The sequence below is a fragment of the Balaenoptera musculus genome, chromosome 19 (assembly GCF_009873245.2).
Source record: "Balaenoptera musculus isolate JJ_BM4_2016_0621 chromosome 19, mBalMus1.pri.v3, whole genome shotgun sequence".
Classification (NCBI taxonomy): domain Eukaryota; kingdom Metazoa; phylum Chordata; class Mammalia; order Artiodactyla; family Balaenopteridae; genus Balaenoptera; species Balaenoptera musculus.
The window spans coordinates 33,306,883-33,328,253 of NC_045803.1; the positions used below are offsets into that span (position 1 = coordinate 33,306,883).

General features: G+C 49.5%; 1 protein-coding gene and 1 pseudogene across 8 annotated transcripts; both read left to right on the forward strand.

The window, feature by feature from the left end:
* The first annotated feature begins 812 nt into the window (after window positions 1–812).
* On the forward strand, window positions 813–20,992 carry USB1 (U6 snRNA biogenesis phosphodiesterase 1). 8 transcript variants are annotated; one of them, XM_036833829.1, is made up of 8 exons: window positions 813–1,042; window positions 1,911–2,077; window positions 3,873–4,056; window positions 14,683–14,736; window positions 17,074–17,179; window positions 18,740–18,823; window positions 19,877–19,977; window positions 20,721–20,990. In XM_036833829.1, the coding sequence occupies exons 1-8, from the start codon at window positions 945–947 to the stop codon at window positions 20,944–20,946; spliced, it is 1,020 nt and encodes a 339-aa protein (XP_036689724.1). In that variant the 5' UTR covers window positions 813–944; the 3' UTR covers window positions 20,947–20,990. The 8 variants fall into 8 exon arrangements, with proteins under 8 accessions (XP_036689724.1, XP_036689727.1, XP_036689728.1 ...); XM_036833832.1 differs by having other exon boundaries at window positions 20,622–20,860; XM_036833833.1 differs by having other exon boundaries at window positions 19,877–20,992.
* Window positions 4,149–8,961, forward strand: LOC118885326 (annotated as a pseudogene).
* Window positions 20,993–21,371: the final 379 nt, after the last annotated feature.

Sequence of the window (21,371 nt, forward strand, 5' to 3'; positions counted from 1 at the left end):
GGGGCGGGAACGGGCTAGCGGCGGCCGGAACCGAGGAAGCGACGTGCGCGGCCGGGATAGCGGGGCCGGGGCGGAGGAGCGCTGGGAGGGCGGGCGGACGGACCGATGGCCTTGCAGAGACCGGCGGACAGGCGGGCGGCGCGGGGGCCAGGGAGGCGGGGCCGGGGGGAGGAGCGGCAGCCTGGGTGGCGGCGGCCGCGGGAGGAGCGGGCGGCGCGGAGCGAGGCCGCCCCCTGCCGGGGACCCCGCGGCCGGGCCGGGTCGGACAGCTGGGCGCGTCGGGCCGGCTCTCCAGTCGCCCGGCCGGCACGCCTCAGCTGACCCAGGGAGGGCGCTGTTTCCGACCACCCTACTCGGCCTTAAGGGAGGGGGCTCCCAGGACCCGGCCCCTGGTCCGACCCCTGAACCTGAGAGGAGGAGCCTCCTAGACTCTGAACTTCTGGAACTGACCCGCCTCTGACTGTTCAGCTCGCTCTTAGCGGAGGGGACCCCGGAGCTCGGACTTTGGGCCGGCTTGAGTAAGAGGCCCCGGGACCTCTGACCCCGTCCAGACGGCGAGGGAAAGGGCGAGGGCACTAGACTCCGATGAGTCTAGTGCGCTGACCTCTGACCCAGGGACCATCTGCTGCTGGGAGGTCCCGAGCTGCTGCAGACCGAGCAGCGGACAGAGAGGTCAGGGCCGAGAGCGATCTGTTTAATGGGCACGCGGAGGATGGCGGTTCCGGGAGGCTCCAGGTAGCGGTCAAAGCGCGGCGAGCCAGCAAGCAGCGTGCTCTGGGTGGGTAGCCTCTTTGCTCGAGTCCTGCCGGGCCCCGCCCCAGTCCCCGCCCCGAGGCGGTGCTAATCCGGGCCCCGCCCCCGGGAGAACACTTCCGGCGCAGAGGAATTCCGGGTGTGGTTCGACTGCTGGCGGGCCGGCTGTGCGGTAGCGGAGGGGGTCCCCCATGAGTGCGGCGCCCCTGGTGGGATACAGCAGCAGCGGCTCCGAGGATGAGGCTGAGGCCGGGGCCCGGGTCCGGCCGGGGACTGGAGGCTGCAGTCGGTGAGGAGCGAGGAAGACTTTCTGGGGAGGGTGCGGGTTGGCACCCGGACCGGACCCGAGCTTTGGGGTGGTTGGGGGGGGTGCCGGGCTGCTCGCGAGGGAAGGAAAAGGGGCACCGGGGGAAAGGAGGATCCGGAGGACAGCCTTGGCAAAGCCCCGGAGTGCCCCCACCCGGCTAGGCCAAGGTTAGGAGGCAGGAAACGTGGGTACGGGTCCAGCCTCCGCCGCTGGCCCACTTGTCTCCCGGAGCGCACCGCTGTACCACCCTAGGTCTGCTTCCTCATTTGGAGAGTGTTTTCCTTTATCCAGTAAATATTCATTGAGCACCTTCTCTGCGCCAGGCTCGGGACTGGGGACTCAGCAGTGAGCAAAACCATCCAAGCCTCCTACTTTGTGCAGCTTCAGTTCTTAATTGCCAAGCCTGGTGCATCCTGAGTGCTTTTCAAGCAGTCTCCCGGTTCATCTCACAATAGCCCTATCAGGTTGCAGTGCACTGTACAGATGAGGAAACTGAGGCCCACAGAGGGCACATGACTTGCCCAAGACCACGGAGCTAGCAAGTGTCACTCCAGCTGAGGCCTGGCCAGTTAGGGCATGTGACCTCTGAACCACATATTGCCACTTGCCCCGTTGTTTTCCATGGGGACCACGTTCTCTGCTAAAGTCGGCCTCCGCGAGCCGTTGGGAGACCCCAATGAGACAGTGTTGGGGAAAGAGCTTTGTGGTTATCTAGAAGCTGCTTACAGCACCTGGTGAGAAATAGACACGCAGACTCACCTGGTACAAGGGGTTACAACTTTCATTGTGTGTACAGAGGTAGAGAATGCTAAGAGGCTAAATGTGCTTGATTTCTTCTTTTCTCTTGCAGGGGCCAGAGCCCCCTTCCCAGCCAGAAATTGCCAGTACCCGACAGTGTGCTGGACATGTTCCCAGGCGCCGAGGAGAGGCTTGCAGATGATAGCGCAAAACATGGGGGCCGGGTGCGCACCTTTCCCCACGAGCGGGGCAACTGGGCCACCCACGTCTATGTACCATGTGAGTAATGCGTGAGAGGCACGTGGCTGACACTGACAGGTGCCCCTTATGGGAGGAAGCTGGCCCCAACCAGGAGGAAGAAGCCAGAAACCTCTGACACTGGTGGTGGGAAAGAGATTAACTCAACAGAGAACAAGTTTCAAGAACTAGGGAATTTTTCTGTTAACTTGGTTTCAGGTTTTCTGGTCTTTGTTTTTATATTGGGATGTAGTTGATTAACAATGTTGTGATAGTTTCAGGTGTACAGCAAAGTGACTCAGTTATACATATACATGTATCTATTCTTTTTCAAATTCTTTTCCTATTTAGGTTGTTACATAATATTGAGCAGAGTTCCCTGTGCTGTACAGTTCAGATTTGAATTCGTTGCCTGAAATATCTTTTACTAACCCTGTGTATACTGTTCTCCCTGCTCATGAGGATGTGACCAAGGGAGGGTCTAGGGCAGAGTGTCAAGGCCATCCCAGACTGCAGCTGTAGCTGGTACTTTATTTCAAAGAGGGCTGTAGGTGTGCTGGTCTCCAGTCCCACCCCACCCTAGCCCTAATGAGTGAGTGGCAGGCAGAAAATGCCCAGGCTTCAGAGTCTGACCTCACTCCACTACCCACTACTCTGTGTGCCCTTTAGTAAGTTGCTAACTTCTCAGAGCCTCGGTTTCCTCATCTCTAAAATGGGGATAGTAGTAATACCTATCCTCTAGGACTTTTGTGAAGATTAAATCAGATAATCTCTGTCAAGTTCTTAGCACGATACACAGAGAACGTGGTGGCTCTTATTACATTGTGTTAGATCAGGTAAACTCTTGGAACCTCCATTTTCCCATCCACAGAATGAGAATGATTCTCTATACTGCCTACTCCACAGGGCACTTGAGCAAATCGAGTAACTTATTAGTTGTGAGCAGACTATTAACCATGCAGCTCTAGTCACATGTTTGGTTAAAAAAATGAATAATCTGTGGAAATACAGTGGTGGTCCTTGTTGCGTTCTTTGTCTTTATGAACAATTAGGAGCATTCTAAATGTCTATCAGGAGATTCTAAATGTCCAATAAATGTCTGATTAAAGAAATGAACTGTTTCTGATTATGGGTTACTGTGGAGCTGTAATCATGAGCTTGATTTAAGTAATGAGAGGAAGGCTGGCCAACATGTAGTGTTATATGGAGAAAGCCAATGGAATAACTGGTATGCCCTCATCTTTTTTAACAAATAAGATATATACGTTAGTACATGCACTGAGAAGAGGCTGGGGAAATAGGCATCACATTTGACAGCCTTTATCTCTAGGGCAGTATCTTGAAAGTGGGCTGTATGTGCCTGGGGAAGGGATCAAGATGATCCATTAGAGAGAAAAGTATTAAAACCTTCTTATGTATTTCTCTTTATCTCATCTTTTAAAATTTCTGTTGTTCCAAGTGTACATTTTATAACACACATAATTTTGCAGTGTAGCACATGTTTGTAATTTATAAATAAATACACATTTATTGCGGGTATGTGTGCGAGCTTGTTTGACTAATGGCCTGTGCAATCACAGTAGTTTGGAGACCACTGCTGTAGGTCATAGGATATCAGGGGCCCCTACTTTCTCTGTCACATATTTCTTTTCTCACTTGAATTCTTTTCAAAGAGCGTGTATGTGTTACTTCTATAGCCATAAATGCATATTAAAGTATTATTCAAAATACATAGACATAGGCTGCTCTCAAAAACCTTTCTCCGCCTTCTGGGCTTCATCCAGCCATGCCGCCCTGGCTAAGAGAATGGCCCACCCTCTCCACTCCTCCCCTCCAGATGAAACCAGGGAGGAGTTCCTGGACCTGCTTGACGTGCTGCTGCCCCACGCACAGACATACGTCCCCCGGCTGGTAAGGATGGAGGCCTTCCACCTCAGCCTGTCCCAGAGCGTGGTTCTGCGCCATCACTGGATCCTCCCCTTCGTGCAGGCTCTGAAAGACCGCGTGGCCTCCTTCCAGAGGTGAGTGCCCAGTGCTTCCCTCTGCCCCTCATCTCCCTCCCCTTCAAGGCTCCTCTTCCTGTCCTGAGCTCTTGCGGGGATGGACCTGTGGGATGCATCACCCCTTCAAGCAGGCAAACCTAAAGGTTAGCACACCGAACATCTCCCAGAGCCGCCTGCTGTGCACTTCCTCCCATGTGCCCTTGGGCGTGCCGCGTAAGCTCTGGAAGCCTCCGAGCCTTGCCTGTGTGCGGGTCAGGGGAGTGGTGGTGGCTGCCTCAGAGGGGACTTGTGAGAGTGAATGAGATCCGGGTGCCCTCAATGTGGCACTTGGCGAACGATCAGAGCTCACCCCCACTCTGGTTTTATCTGCCAGCCTAGGCTTTTTTTCCCTTGACTATTTCATACCTCTTCTTTCTACTAGAAATGCCTCTCCTTCTAGACTTGGCCAGATCAAAGCACTGCTCCTTCACTGAGGCTGTCCCAGTTGATATCTCCTCCAGAATTCCTCAGTCCCAGGGACCCTGCTGTCCTGTGCTCGTCTACACCCCAGTGCTCGTTCCACTCATCCTCATGTCCATATTCAGTCATCCCCATGTCCCATCTCCCGCTTGGAGCCCAAGTTCCTGCAGGCCAGGAATGCGGCTGCTCTCTGAATTACCCCACGGCTTTTTTCCAGGTGCTTTGCTTACTATAGGCATCAAATGGATGTTTGTTGGATGACTGAGGAGAGAGAGAGCCCAGAAATCCTCCTCTGGATCCTCTGAGTGTTGGTTCTAGTAGGAGCCTAAGAAGCCATCCAGGTGGTGGTTTTCTCCTCCTGGTCTTATCTGCAGAGTCCTTTCTTCTAATGAGGTGTCACGCAGATCCCTGATGTGTAGCTGCGTAAGAGAGAGAAAAACAGAAGTCTTTTAGCCAAAGTCCCACCCTCGCAGTTCAGGAGGCCCGAGGCCCAGGAATTCCATAGAACTACTCTGCACCATTGGAGGACTGCCCATTTCGTGTAGCCCCTACTCAGGGCCAGAGGAGGAAGGGATTTGCTCCAATTCAGTCAGTTAGCCAGAGACTCAGGACTAAAACTCATCTCTCCACCTAATCCAGCCCCCATCCCTCTTTTTATTGAGTCATATGTATGTTAGTCAGGACCCTCTTGATCGCAGGTGCCAGAAATCCAACCAAAAGTGGCTTAAACAGGGGGAATTTATAGGCTGGTGTAACTAAAATGTTTAGAGGTAGCACTGGCTTCATACATGGGACCAGGAGATGTCAGATGGCACCAAGTCCTTTCCCCTTCTACGTGAGAATGCTTCAGTTATCCTGCTTCTAGCTGTGTCCCTGGATAAAGGTGGAATGCCAGCTGTGTTCTCGGGCCACGTCACTTATGGTAAAAATGACTTATTAGCACGTCGTGTCTGGGCTGGGAAGATTGTGAGTGAACTAAGCCCCTCCTGGGAAACCATGGCTTGGGCCTCCCTGCATGCGGTGGTTCTCTACCCGGGCAAGTCCCTTGCTGGAACCTCTGGAAACTTTGCGCAAGGGCTATTACAAGAGATATTGCTCCCCGGGGTGGGTGGGGTGGGTGGATATAGCTTGTTCTCTTGCTCATTTAGGGAACAGCCCCTGGACCACTGGGTTGGCCCTCCCTGGTGCTGCCCTGCTGGTGCAGTGTTTCCTAGCCTGTGTCCTGAAGGAAGCTGGGCCGGGTGGCCTCTTCAGGTTTGACTGGTTGAGCCTAAGACGACCAAGAGTGGGTAGTGCACCTTTGATTCTATGGCTGTGACTGAGGGAATGCTATGCTCTGATTGTCCAGGCCTGTCAACTACACACCCCTGGGTGGGGGCACGTTGACCACTCTACCAGCACAAAATGGGAGAGCAGTCCTCCTATATAATATCACCAGGAGAAAGGGTGTTGGTTGATGTATTAGTCAGGGTTCTCCAGAAAAACAGAATCAATAAGATGTATACAGATATACATAAGAGGAGATATGTTATAGGTATTGGCTTATGTGGTTATGGAGGCCAAGAAGTCCACTATCTGCCATCTGCAAGGAGAGAACCAGGAAAGCCGGTGGTGTAATTCAATTTGATTCCAAAGTCCTAAAAATCAGGGGGCTGATGGTGTAAGTCCTGGTGTGAGCCTGAAAGCCTGAGTACCAGCAGCGCCAGTGTTGGAGGGCAGGAGAAGGTGGACGTCTCAGCTCAAGCAGAGAGGGGGAGTTTGTCCTTCCTCTGCCTTTTTGTTCTATTCATGCCCTCAACAGATTGGATGATGCCCACCCGCCCACATTGGGGAGGGCCGTTTGCTTTACTCAGTTCACCAATTCAAATGCTAATCTTTCCAGAAACACCCTCACAGACAAACCCAAAGATGTTTTACCAACTATCTGGGCATCCCTTAGCCCAGTCAAGTTGACACATAAAATTAACCATCTCAAGTCCACCCCTTATCAACTTGACACTTATATGCATCTTCTTAAATCATACTTAATCTCTAAATTAAGACCACAACAAGGTCATAATTCTGCCTAACATGATACAACATCCAGTGTACATCTGAAAATGCATTAATCCCTTCCCCAGAAGAGGAGGTAATCTTCTTGAGCGATACTTTTTACTCTTCTAAAAGCCCATAACTTGAATACTATGATGTAAAATTAACAATACTTGAATACTAGAATAAAGTCACTACATCTTATGTTACATGATAAGGGAATAAGAGAAGAAAACAAAGATATTTGCTCAACATATGTACAGGCAAACCTTGTTTTATCGTGCTTCACATATACTGCATTTTTTACAAACTGAAGGTTTGTGGCAACTCTGCATTGAGCAAATCTGTCAGTGCCATTTTTCCAACAACAGTTGCTCACTTCTTGTCTGTCACATTTTGGTAATTCTTGCAATATTTCAAGCTTTTTCATTGTTACTTTTGTTGTAGTGATCTGTGATCAGTGATCTTTGATGTTACTATTGTAATTGTTTTGGGGTGCCAGGAGCCACGCCCATATAAGAGGGCAAACTTAATTGATAAATGTGTGTGTTCTGACTGCTCCACCAACCTACCATTCCCCCACATCTCTCTCCCTCCCCTTGGGCCTCCCTATTCCTTGAGATACAACAATGTTGAAATTAATAACCCTACCGCGGCCACTAAGTGTTCAGGTGAAAGAAAGAGTCACACATCTCTCACTTTAAGTCAAAAGCCAAAAATGATTAAGCCTAGTGAGGAAAGGCATGTCAAAAGCAGAGGTAGGCTGAAAGCTGCTAGGTCTCTTGTCCCATTTAGCCAGGTTGTGAATGCAAAGGAAAAGTTCTTGAACAAAATTGAAAGTGCTACTCCAGTAAACACAAGGATGATAAGAAAGTGTTTTGCTGGTTTGGGGAAAGTTTTAGTGGTCTGGATAGATGATCAAACCAGCCACAACATTCCCTTAGGGCAAAGCCTAATTCAGAGCAAGGCCCTAACTCTCTTCAATTCTCTGAGAGAAGTGAGGAAGCTACAGAAGAAAAGTTTGAAGCTAGCAGAGGTTGGTTCATGAAGTATAAGGAAAGAAGCCATTTCTGTAACATAAAAGTGTGAGGCGAAGCAGCAAGTGCTGATGTAGATGCTGCAGCAACTTATCCAGAAGATCTGGCTGAGATAATTCATGAAGGTGGCTACACTAAACAATTGATTTTCAATATATGAAACAGCCTTCTATTGGAAGAAGATGCCATCTAGGACTTTCATAGCCAGAGAGGAGTCAGTGTCTGGCTTCACAGCTTCAAAGGACAGGCTGACTCTCTCCTCAGGGGCTAATACAGCTGGTGACTTTAAATTGAAGCCAATGGTCATTAGCTATTTCAAAAATCCTAGGGCCCTTAAGAATTATGTTAGGTCTACTCTGTCTGTGCTCTATAAATGGAACAACAAAGCCTGGATGACAGCACATCTGTTGACAGCATGGTTTACTGACTATTTTAAGCCCACTGTTGAGACCTACTGCTTAGAAAAAAAAAGATTCTTTTCAAAATATTACTGCTCATTGACAATGCACCTGGTAACCCAAGAGCTCTGATGGAGATGTACAATGGGATCAATGTTGTTTTCATGCTGCTAACACAACATCAGTTCTGCAGCCCATGGATCAAGGAGTAATTTCAACTTTCAAGTCTTATTATTTATAAGTCTTATTATTTAAGAAATACATTTCATCAGGCTGTAGCTGCCATAGATAGTGATTCCTCTGATGGATCTGGGCAAAGTCATTTGAAAACCTTCTGGAAAGGATTCACCATTCTAGATGCCATTAAGAACATTTGTGATTCATGGGAAGAGGTCAAAATATCAACATACACAGGAGTTTGGAAGAAGTTGATTCCAACCCTCGTGGATGACTTTGAAGGGCTCAAGACTTCAGTGGAGGAAGTAACTGCAGATGTGATGGAAACAGCAAGAGAGCTAGAATTAGAAGTGAAGACTGAAGATGTGACTGAATTGCTGCCATCTCATGATAGAAGTTTAACAGATGAGGAGTTGCTTCTTATGGATGAGCAAAAGAGTGACTTCTTGAGATGCAATCTACTCCTGGTAAAGATGTTGTGAAGATTGTTGAAATGACAACAAAAGATTTAGAATGTTCCATAAACTTAGTTGATAAACCAGTGGCAGGGTTTGAGACGATTGACTCCAATTTTGAAAGAAGTTCTGTGGGTAAAATGCTATCAAACAGCATTGCATTGCATGCTACAGAGAAATTATTCATAAAAGGAAGAATTGATCGATGCGGCAAACTTCATCATTGGCCTTATTGTCGTCTCATTTTAAGAAATTGCCATCACCACCCAGTCTTCAGCAACCACCACCTTGATCAGTCAGCAGCCACCTACATCGAGGCAAGACCCTCCACCGGCAAAGAGATTATGACTCACCAATGATGGTTAGCATTTTTTAGCAATAAAGTATTTTAAAAATAAGGTATGTACATTGTTTCTTTAGACACAATGCCTTTAATAGACTACAGTGTAGTATAAACGTAACTTTTATATGCACTGGGAAGCCAGAAAATTGTGTGACTCTCTTTATTGTGGGGTTCTGGATCCAAACCCGCAATGTCCCTGAGGTATCCTGTATATATACTCGCAGACGTATTCATAACAAAATAAGGAGGAAATACTCATGACGATTATAGTCCTCATTTTTGTAACTGGTCACATGGTCATAGCTGATATTTACAACTACCTTCCACTACCTAGCTCTCTGTTCCCTTTGCCTTCAGCAAGCACCTCAGATGGTTGTGGTTCTTTACCTGGGGTAGTGACCCAAACCTTCATTCCCGAAGGGTCTGGGCCATTACTAATCCTGCCTGGATTAGGTTGTTGTAGTTTTCCATTGGCCTGAAATCAGTAGGCATGGTAATACTGAAAGATGCCCTAACAGATCTCCTGTATTCCAGATATCCTCTTCCATATCTCCATTGTGGAATAGTAGTCCAGTTTCCCCCCGGTAGTCAGGATCAATGACCCCAGCCAACACTGCAACTCTTTTGTCTGTTGATTCAAAGGTACAGGAGCCCAGAGTGGCAAGGTGGCAAGTCTCAACTTCCAGTTCAGTGGAAGCACTATGTCTCCTGGTGGAAGCATTCCTCCCTCGGAACTAAGACCTCTGGGCTAGCAGAGCATGAAGTTGTGGGAACAGGAAGCAAACATTTTGCTAATGCATCACTAGGGCAATGGTGAGTGGTACCACTCCCATTTCTACCCCTTGATTCCTGGCCCCGTGAATCCTGGCTACAAGAGAAACAGCACCATATGTGGCTGCTGATTCAGAGCAGATATAGATATTGTGGGTTCTGTTCCAGAATAAAATAGAGTGAATGACACGAAGTTTTTGGTTTCCCAATGCATATAAAAGTTATGTCTATAAAGTGTGCAATAGCATTATGTTTAAAAAAAAAAGGTACATACCTTATTTCAAAAATACTTTATCTTTCATCTCAAAGGGGATATCTCGATATGCCCCACACCATTGGACCTCTAGACATTTCACTGAGGTAGAGGGCCCTGAATTTTAGTTGGATTTATTTCCCACCCTCTGACACACAAATGTCTTAGCAATAAGTCTAGAGTAGTTGCCACTTCCTGCTCATTAGGTCCAGTCAACATAATGTCATCAGTGTACTGGAGCAGTGTGATATCTAGTGGAAGGGAAAGATGAGCAAACCCTCTACAGTAAATTAGGACGTAGGGCTGGAGGATGCTGTAGCCCTGAGGTAGGACCGCGAAGGTGCATTGCTGGCCTGAAAGTAAACTGCTTCTGGTCCTTATGGACAGGGATGGAGGGAAATGTATTTGCCAAATCAATAGCTGCAAACCAGGAACCAGGGGATGTGTTAATTTGCTCAAGTAATGAAACCACATCTGGAAGAGCAGCTGCAATTGGAGCCACCACCTCCAATCGTCAGTTTATGATCATCCACTGTCATCCTCCACGATCCATCTGTCTTCTGCACAGACAGGATGGGAGTTGAATGGAGATGTGGGAGTCACCACCCCTGCATCTCTCAAGTCCTTGATGGTGGCACTGATCTCTGCAGTCCCTCCAGGGATGCGGTATTGCTTTTCATTTACCATTTTTCTAGGTAGAGGCAGCCCTAATAGCTTGCACTTGGCCTTTCCCACCGTAATAGCCCTCACTCCACAGGTGAGAGAATCAGTGTGGGGATGGATTCTGCCCATTGCTGAGTATGTCTCTTCCAATTATACATTCTGGAACTGCAGAAATAACCACAGGATGGGTTTGGGGACCCACTGGGCCCACTGTGAGATGGACTTGAGCTACAACTCCATTGATCACCTGACCTCCATTAACCCCTACTCCGAGTGATGAGCCACAGTGACATTTTTGGTCTCCAGGAATTCGTGTCATTTCAGAGCCAATGTCCAGTAGTTCCCGAAAGGCTGGTTATTTCCTTTTCCCCAGTGCACAGTTACCCTGGTAAAATGGCATAGGTCCCTTTGGGGAAGGCTGGGAGAAAGATCAACGGTATAAATTTGTAGTAGTGTACCAGGGTCCTTCCTCAAGGGGACCCGACCTGCCCTTCATTCAAGCGGCTCTGGGTCTGTGAACTGGCTCCATTCTGGGAATTGAGGGGCCATGACTCTGCCTTTATGATTCAAGTTAGACTTTGGCTCACTTGGCCTAGAACTTTTCTGCTTATACAGATGAAGGAAGAATTTAGTAGGCTTCCTATCTATGTCACTTCTAGAAACAGCCAACGCCCTATGTCTGCACAAGTCAGACTATTCTGATTGCTGCTTCAACTCCGCTGTCCTTTACGGTAACTACGCCCACCTTGCGGGCCAGGTATTTCCAGTTCACTCACTGTGGGCCACTTTTTGGTCCGTGTTTCAGCCTCCTAACCAAACAGACCCCTTTCCAACTCCCGGAGCTGCAGCATTACATGCTGAATCTCTGCTTAGCAAGCCCATATCCATAAATTCAGCCTGATCCCACTTTTGATCCTTCCGTCATTACCCCCACACCTTTTTTTTTTTTTTTAAATATTCACTTATTTTTATTTTTGGCTGTGTCGGGTCTTAGTCGCGGCATGCAGGATCTTTCATTGTGGCGCACGGGCTTCTCTCTAGTTGTGGCGTGCAGGTTCAGTAGCCCCGCAGCATGTGGGATCCTAGTTTCCCGACCAGGGATTGAACCCGCGTCCCCTGCATTGGAAGGCGGATTCTTAACCACTGGACCACCAGGCAAGTCCCACCCCACACCTTTAATATCCATTCCCACACACGTTCCTTGGATTTCTGCTTGTATATATTAGGAAACTCAAATAGTTCTGGAGTGTAGCACATCTCCTCGTGGGCCACACATCGTACCTCACCTTTAGGGGGTCTGCTGGGACTTGAGTCTAGTTATAGGTCTAGAAGCAAAGAGGGGTGTTGGAGGTGGGTCCTGAGGGGACTCAGCATTTTCTTGGCATCTGCCTCAGGGGAGGCCATTACCATTTCCTCAGGCAATGCAGGGTTAATCCCCTCAGATAGAGGTGGGAAGGTCCATAACACCAGTGGGGGCAGGACCCTTCCACTGCGTCCAAGAAGACTCATCAGAATTTAAGGGCCCGGGCTTCCCTGGTGGTGCAGTGGTTAAGAATCCGCCTGCCAATGCAGGGGACACGGGTTCGAGCCCTGGTCCAGGAAGATGCCACATGCCGCGGAGCAACTAAGCCTGTGTGCCACAACTACTGAGCCTGTGCTCTAGAGCCCGCGAGCCACAACTACTGAGCCCGCGAGCCACAACTACTGAAGCCCACGCACCTAGAGCCCATGCTCCGCAACAGGAGAGGCCACCGCAATGAGAAGCCCGTGCACCGCAAGGAAGAGTAGCCCCCGCTTGCCGCAACTAGAGAAAGCCTGCACGCAGCAACGAAGACCCGACACAGCCAAAAATTAAATAAATAAATTAAAAAAAAAAAAAGAATTTAAGGGCTCAATACGCCCAGCTTCATCAGAGTTTCCCACAAGTCCCCATACTTTCCCAATCAGTGCCCTCACTTTAACTGTAAAATCCTGCTTGTTCGAGGAGTTCAACTTGTGTTATAATTCAGCAAATGGCAGGATAAGGTTCCGGGTTTGATTTTCAGCAATTTCAGCCCTGCAGCTACAGGGAATCAAGGTCTCCTTTAGGGCACACCGAGAAGCTCTTAGGTCCTTTATGCTAGAGTTGGGAATTCAATACCCTGAGCTCATCTTTTTATTTCACTACTTTGTCCAGCAACATTAGGAGCAACCAACCAACATCATTATATTCCTTAGTTTTCCAAAAATGTTCGCAAGTATCATATAGGGTCACTTAGCTCCTTGCTTCTAATAAATGGCTGATGAGGGGTATCAAGGAAGACATTTTCACATCTCTATAAACAGTTCGTGCATGGACTATCAGTGCTCTCTTTACTACTGGAGATAGAGTCATTAGCATCTTTGAATCTAATCAGATTAGAGAGCGAATTCCAGGAACCCCAGAACCAATTCAGAAAACTCATCCTTAAAATTCTGTTCCTCTAGAACCATTCTCAGTGCCAAAATCTGTATTAGGGTTCCCCAGAAAAACAGAACCAATAGGATAGAGAGAGAAATAGAGATATGAGGAAATGCATTGTAGGAATTGGTTCACGCAGTTATGAAGGTCAGGTCCCAAATCTGCCAACAGCAAGCTGGGGAACCAGGAAAGCCAGTGGTGTCATTCAGCATGAGTCCAAAGGCCTGAGCACCAGGGAGGGGTGGGGGCACTGGTGGCATAATGACTGATATGAGCCTGAAAGCCTAAGAACCAAGGACCCCAATGTCCAAGGGCGGGAGAAGCTGGAAGTCTCCGTTCCAGCAGAGAGAGCATGCATTTGCCCTTCCTCTGCCTTTTTGTTCTATTCTGAAAAGTTGGATGATGCCCACCCACACTGGAGAGGGCAGTTTGCTCTACTCAGTTCACCAATTCAAATGCTAATCTTTCTGGAAACACCCTCACAGACACCCCAGAAATAATGTTTTACCAGCTATCTGGGCAACCCTTAGTCCAGTCAAGTCAATGCATAAAATTACCCTTTATAGTTGGGTGCAAACACCCCATGTCCACTCCAGGACATTCGGCAGGTGCTCTACACTTAACCAAGCTCCTGCTGGTTCTATCACCCCTTACATTTTCCCCAGAAGGGATGCACTAGGAGGCTGAAGGCTGACAGGAAAGCCAAAAGTGAACTGACTTCGTGCCCTTGGACAGGTTGTGAGATTCTAACCGGCAAGCTGGGTTGTTGTGTTCCCTCAGATGAGGGTGAGAGCTTGGCCTGGAGCCTGTAAAATGAGTGTTTCCTATAATGGGATTTGCCAAGTTGGTCCAGGAAGGGCAGGAAGCCAGTTTGTCCCTCTGAGATCACCTAGTGTCCCAGAGAACACAGGCGGAACCAGCCAGAGTCAGAGCACTTACCTGGCTGAACTTGATGGTCCCTGTGTAACTGATCTGAGAGGTGGGTGACTGGGTATTTCTGCCCCGATCTCACACCAACAGAGACCCCTCACTAAAGCATCAGGTGACAGCAAGGGCTCTGGAATCAGGCAGATTGAAGTTCAAACTGTGACTCACCAAATTCAGCCTCACCAAGCTTCAGTTTCTGTGTCTGTAAAATGGGTGCCATTATAGCACCTGCCTCACAGAGTTGTATGAGGATCCCCAAGCTCAGCCCAGGCACACGGAAATGTTCTTGTTGTTGCTTAGACTGGATCAGAATTGTCTTTTGTTAACCTGGAAAGAAAAAAACTGGCTCTTAAGTGACCTACTATCACCGACCTGATGACTTTCTCAGTTCCCATCAGTAAAGCTGAGGTAGTCTCAAATCGCTTATTGGAATCAACTGCTCTTAATAAAGTAAAATTTTTGCTAGCATCTGCGTGAAGCTATGTGTTACCTGGACTGGGTGATTATTTAAGGTCTTGCCCAGCTCTAATATTTTAGGGTTCAGCTTACCACCTGTATAATAGGGTGACAATACTAAATGTGAAATGAGTTAACTGTATTTTCAAAGTGATGTTTTTTAATATACACTATTTTCTCTGATTTTTTTCCTTATTATTCTTCCTGAAATGTGGTCCTTCTCCTAAATTTCAGATTCTGCTTTACTGCCGACCGGGTAAAGATTTACACCAATCAAGAGAAGACCAGGTGGGTCTCCCCACTCTGCCCCCAGTTGTTTCCAGAAGAGGATTCTTTGGAGTAAAGACTTGAGGGGGCCTTGTCTCTCTCAGTTTTTTGTGTGTTTGTGTTTTAACCGGCCCTATGACTACAAAGGCAGCTGTTCCCAAATCTGAACCTTTCATTAAGAAAAATAACTCAGGGAGCATGGGAGGAGGAGCAGAGGTAGAGAACAGCACCTTGGTTTAGTGGGAAAAGCCTGAGACTCAAAGAAAACCTGGGTGCCTGCCCAGCTCTGTCTGCAATTTAACGTTGAGCTCATACCTTCAACCTCTGTGACCTGCCATTTCCAAGCTGTCACATCATCCATCACATCCTGTCACATTTCCAAGCATCCATCATTGGGCAGTTGTGAAACTCAGATGAACAAAACAAGTTTTATAAAAGCATTCAAGGATGAGATGAACATAAGAAGAAACTGTTGTTATCAAGGCTTCAAAGCAAGCCTCCCTGTCAGATCCACTTACTGGATCTGAGCTGCCTTCTGCTCTCAGCACCTCTAAGAAGAGGACTCATTCGCTCATTCATTCGCTCATTCGTTCTATGCTGCACAAATTTGTTAAACACCGCCTGGTGCCAGGCACTTGCTGTACACTACAGATCAGCAGTGAAAAGGTCGGCATAGTCCCTGCTCTGTGGGATCTCACATTCTGCAGGGGAGACAGACAATAAACAAGGAAATGAGATCGTTAATAACTATCGCGTGAAACGATAGTCTGGAGCAAGTGGCCAAGGAGGGCGCTAGCAAGGTGGCATTTGCTGGTGACATGAGGACAAGAAGGAATCAACCTTGGGAAGAGCTGCCCCAAGAGCCTCCAAGCAGAGGACACAGCCAAGGAGGTGACTCTGAGGAGGAAAGAGCCTGGCATGTTGGAGGAGGCCAGTGAAGTAGAACTTGGGGAGCACATGGGAGAGTGTGAGGAGATGAGTCAGGCAGGATTAACTCCTGCAGGGCCTTCAAGGTCAAGGTCAGGAGTTTGGATTTTCAGTGTCACAGAAGCCATTGGAGGGATCTAAGCAGAGATGTGATCCAGTTTACGTTTGTAAACATCAGTCCGGCCCTATCGTGTCTGTGTCTGTGGCTCCTGAGTGGAGAAAAGATACAAAAGAGCGAGGTTGGATGCAGGGAGAGCAGACAGGAGACAGGTGAGGCGCCAGTGGTGGCCTGGCTTAGGGCGATGGCAGTGGAAGAGCCAAGAAGCAGACACATTCCCGATATACTGGAGGTAGAATCACCTGGAATTACCAGTGGGTTGGGTCTGTGCACAGTAAGGGGAAGAATCAAAGTAGATTCCTGGGTTTGAGGTTTGAACAGCTAGGTAAATATAGATAAATGGCCCCATTGTCCGTGATGGGAAACACCTGTGGGAGGAAGATCAGAAGTTCTGCTCTGTACCTGGTGGATTTTGCCGCCTATGAGACCCCCGGGTGGAAGAGTCGCATACACAATTGGGTATACAGGAGAGGTGCCAGCCGGAGATAGAAATGTGGGAGCCATCGGGCTGTGTGATACTGAAAGCAGGGCTGGGTGAGATCAGCCTGCTGGGGAGGGCAGGCGGAGCCGGCTCTGCAGCCCCTGACCATTTAGAGGCTGGAAAGAAGAGAGGGCGGCAGAGGAGACTGAACAGGAGGCCAGAGGTGGGGTCACACCAGGACGGTGTGATGGGTGGTCTCTTGGAAGCCAAGAGAAAAAAGGGCTTCAGGGAGGGAGGAGTCAGCTGTGTCAGATCCTGCGGAGCGGCCAAGGTGAGGGCAGAGAAGTATCTGAGTTCAGGAACACAGAGGTGGTTGGCAGCTTTGACGGGAGCGGTTCCTGGCCGAGTGGACTGAAGATGGGCGGGGAGGCGTGAGAGACAGCCGAGGGAGACAAATCATCGGAACGCAAGTTTTACCGGGAATGGGATGGGGGCTGGCTGAGGGTGTGGGTTCAAGAGAGGGGTTTTAGAGATGAGAGGGTGCGGACGGGAGGGAGCCGGTGCCAGAGAGGCAAGCCCTGGAGAAAGAGTCCGACATGGGAGCGATGCCGGCGAGCCTGGGCGCCACAGCCTGGGGGTCCGTAGACTTGGCAGCGGCGGATGAAGACGGCCCTGCTAGGGTTCTTAGACCCTGGGGAAGGAGGGGAGATGTGCGATTAGAGCCGGGGAAGGATGGAGAGCCAGCTCGGAGAGCGGGGAAGCGAACTGAACTCACGGCCCAGACCTCCCTCCCGGCCTTCCTCTGTCGCATCCTCTGCCCCCTCGCGGATGGTTTCTGTTCTCAGAGGCTGCGTCTCATGCCCGTGTGGTCTCCACCTCTGTCTCCCCCCAGGACCTTTGTTGGACTCGAGGTCACCTCGGGGCACACCCAGTTCCTGGACCTGGTTTCCGAGGTGGACAGGGTCATGGAGGAGTTTGACCTCACCACTTTCTACCAGGTAATCAGCAGCGTCTTTTTCTCTCCACTGACCCATCTCTAATAGGAATAAAATCAGCCTTAAAGAAACCCTTGTTAGAGGCAAACCGAAGAGCCCTCCAGAACTTGCCCGTGGGAAGTGTCCATTCGGCCAGCCCTCAGAGGACACACAACCCTGGGGAGTTGAGGGTCTGAGGTGTAGTCGGATGCAGCCCAGCGGAAGTCCAACATTTCTTACAAATCTTCTGTTATCTCTTCAATATGCATGAGATCTATGTCTTCTACTCTATAATGTATCCATGTTTATTTTTATATTTTTTAGGAAGTAGTTTTCCCCAATACTTTTTAGTCACGTTGACACTCCAGGTAGAGTTGCAGCTTCGCATACCTTCCTGTGCCTTGCCCCGTGCCCTCCAGGGGAACTTGAACTCCAAGTCGAATATCAAGGCTTCAAAGGGCCAGTAATTTTGCTTGATATATTCTTTTAAAATCATGCTGAGAGATATAAGGATGAATTTGATTGGAGATAATTTATAGTTTTATAATTTTAGACATTTTGGTTTTTGTTCATCTTAAAAAGCATGTCATCTCTTGAAATGTTTTTGATCAGAAAACATTAAATCTGGGACATGTGTTCTCTTCCACATCCCAGAGGTAATGATTCTCTATGATATGTAAAGGAGAGCCTCTGAGAACAGGACTGTCTTAGCTCAGGCTGCCATAACCAGATACCATAGACTGGATGACTTACACAATAGAAATTTACTTTCTCGGGCTTCCCTGGTGGTGCAGTGGTTAAGAACCCACCTGCCAATGCAGGGGACACGGGTTCAAGCCCTGGTCTGGTAAGATCCCACATGCCACGGAGCAACAAAGCCCGAGCACCACAACCATTGAAGCCCACGCACTTAGAGCCTGTGCTCCGCAACAAGAGAAGCCACCGTGATGAGAAGCCCGCGCACTGCAACGAAGAGTAGCCCCCGCTTGCTGCAACTAGAGAAAGCCCACGCACAGCAACAAAGACCCAATGCAACCAAAAATAATTAATTAATTAATTTTAAAAAGAGAAAAGAAAAAAAAAGAAATTTACTTTCTCACAGTTCTGGAGGCTAGACGTCCAAAACCAAGGTGCCATCATGGTCAGTTTCTGTTGAGGCCTCTCTTCCTGGCTTGTAGATGGCCATCTTCTCACTGTGTCCTCACGTGATGGAAAGAGAGAGGAAGCAGCTCTCTGCCATCTCTTATATGGGCACTAATCCCATCATGAGGGCCCCACCTTTAGGACCTCATCTAAACCTAATTACCTCCCAAAGGCCCCTTCTCCAAATACCATCACACTGGGGGTTAAGGCTTCAATATATGAATTTGGGGGACACAGTTCAGTCCATAGCAGGGACCAACCCACGGCTATTTTATCTGTCTGTGGAGGGTGCTTGGGATCAACACTGAGGATCTAGTGTCCCATGAATCAGGTCAGGGATGCAGCAGGGATACCGTGACAACTCTGTCACAGAGCTGCTGTGATGTCTGAGCCTACCATGACATCCAGGTGACCGCCTGTCTCCCCGCCGTTCCTCTGCAGGACCCCTCATTCCACATCAGTCTGGCCTGGTGCGTGGGTGATGCACGTCTCCAGCTGGAAGGGCAGTGCCTGCGGGAACTACAGGTGAATTCCCAGGGCAGGAGCATGGAAGGTGCTGAACTCCAGAAGCTGGGGGGTGGAGGGGAGCTGACAGGCGCTGAGGATTAGGCGTGCAAACCTGAATCCTGGCATAGGAAATACCTGGTATAGCCGGAGACCCCAGCACCTTACCCTGCTCCTCACAGTGCGGTCCCAGGCCACCTGGGAACTTATTAGCAACACTCACTCCCAAGCCCCAATCCAGATCTAAGAAATCAGAATTTAACAAGATCTCTAGGGATTTGTGTGCACGTTAAAATTTGAGAAGCCCTGCCCTAGAACACTAATCTGAGAGGATGCTGCGGGCCTCCCCTGAAGTCCTAGACCCTCACCCAGAGGTCAAAGGCTCAGGTGCTCCCAGGGGCCTGGCAGGTGCTGGAAATGAGTGAAACGCACCAGGTCTAAAGAACGTCCACCCTCACAGCCTTTCTCGTATTGTGATAAGTAGGGGATATCGTTCACTTTCCCGTCAGTGCCCTCAGAGGAGCCGGTACTCACCCCTGGTGCAGGCAGTTGCCATGCAGGAATGTGGACCTCGTGTTGCAAGCACTTCTGTTTTTCAAGAGAAGCGAGAAATCTTAATTTTTGTGGGTAATCCCTCTATTTTCAAATGTTGGCAACCAATGTATTTTTTAAGAAAACATTTTGCGAGCCAAACAACACATGTGCAGACGGGACACAGCCTGTGGGCCATCATCAAGTAGCCACATCTGCTCTTGGTCTAATCATTCTGGAGGCAGCAAGGAGCTCCGGTCTCGGGCTCCAGTAGACCCAGGTCCCAAGCCTGGTTTTATTGGATTCTGTGGTCCAGGGCTCTGAGCATCCATTTCCTCATCTGCAAAGTTGGGATGATAGGACTAACCTCACAAGACTGCAGAGCTGATTAGACAAGGTAACCTGGAGAGCCTGGCGCCTGCGTGGCCCTCAGCCTGCCCTGAGCAGGCCTAACCTCTGAAGGATTTCAGTAGGCTGGCTTTGTTTGCAGTGCCCTCTGGGTCCCTGATTCCCCTTCATGTGACGGTGCTCTCCTGGTTTAAGGAAATCGTGGGTGAGTTTGAAGACTCCGAGATGGTGCTGCGTGCGCACGCTGAGCAGATCCGCTGCAAGTCTGGGAACAAATTCTTCTCGATGCCTCTGAAGTGAGCACCAGAGGCCCTTGTTGTCTTGGGCCCCTCCCTCTGCAGCCAGGCAGAGATGGAGGAACCCATTCGGACTGATGGGGATGCTGCCAGCCCCGCCACTGGGAGGCCCGGCCAAAGGTGCAGCCGCTCCTGGTCCTCCCCGGGAGCTGGTTCTCTTTTGGCCCTTTTGGGTTGCAGGTTGGGTGCTGCTGCGTCACGATCATTCCCAGAAATCACCAGTAGAGGGCAGCCAGGGCTTCCTAGTTCTAGGTCTGTGGTGGTTATGCCAAAAACAAGACACAACAAAAGATGGGGGGTCACCTGGTGAGCCCACCCAGACTCAGCCTGAATCCCCACTGTAGTCCCTCCAACAAATGGCCGCTTCCCACAGCCCCGTGAGCTGTCTGTATTTTGATGCCATTGGCCCCAGACGAGGAGTTTTGTAAGCCATCGTGCCCTGGCTCATCTCTGCTCAAGCCTGACATAGCGTGCTTCCACGGGCCTGTCATCCTCCCTCCTTGACACGGTGTCGCTTTTATTTATTTGTTTTTAGTCTCACCCCCCTCCTATGCCAGCGGAGGCCATTTCAGGGCCAAGGCCCAGGGTGCTAATGTGTGGTTTAGCATCAGTTTTCTCCATTCCTTCCTCCCACTCACCCCCAGCCAGGTGCCTGGGGAGACTTGAGCAGATGTTTCATCTTGGCCTGACTGGTGGCTTTAAGCCAGGCCTCCAACGCTCTGTGACCTCTGGCTTCCCATCAGCTTCCCGAAGAAGCAGAGAGGAGCCTTCACCAGGCAGAGTTCTCCTTCTGCTGCCTCCAGCTGCCCTGCTGTGGCCTGCAGGCATCCCCAGGGGACGCCGAGGAAAGGCCAGGGGCTGCACAGGGGTCTTTGTTTTTCTTCGAGCCCTCACGGGAGCAAAGGACCAGTCCTCTCCAGTTGTCATCTGATTTCTAGTGATGGAGGAAGAGACACTTTGATGTTTTAGTTTTAAATTAGGTTCAGCAAATAAAAATTGCAATTCTTATTTTGGATTCTGTTTTGGACCACTTCTCTTCAACTAGGTGCAAAGATGACTTTCCTCTGCCCCCACCTTCCCCAGCCTGCTTCACAGTTTGGCGGTACTCTCGGCAGTCTCTGTTACAACGTCTAAGGTGGCCGGGAGAGGCCTTAACGATGCCTCAGTACAGGGTGGGGTCACCCGGCCTGCCAGGCCTGCTGGCCAGAGGGTCGCACACACCACACCTAGACCAGGGCGTAAGCACAGACATTTAGACGCAATCCTGCTATGACACTTCTGAGTCCTTTCTAGGACCCTCTCAGCTGTTCCTCCCAAGAACCCCCTGAAAAGTAAACTGGGTTGGAATGATTATTCTGCTTTTCCAGAAAAGCTGGTTCCATGACTTGCCTTGG

Excerpts from the sequence above, each read along its gene's own strand:
- USB1 (XM_036833829.1), top strand. The coding sequence starts at position 945 with ATGAGTGCGGCGCCCCTGGTGGGATACAGCAGCAGCGGCTCCGAGGAT. Across the intron at positions 17,180-18,739 it reads ACCTCACCACTTTCTACCAG|GACCCCTCATTCCACATCAG; the intron begins GTAATCAGCAGC and ends GTTCCTCTGCAG. Across the intron at positions 19,978-20,720 it reads TTCTTCTCGATGCCTCTGAA|CTTCCCGAAGAAGCAGAGAG; the intron begins GTGAGCACCAGA and ends GCTTCCCATCAG.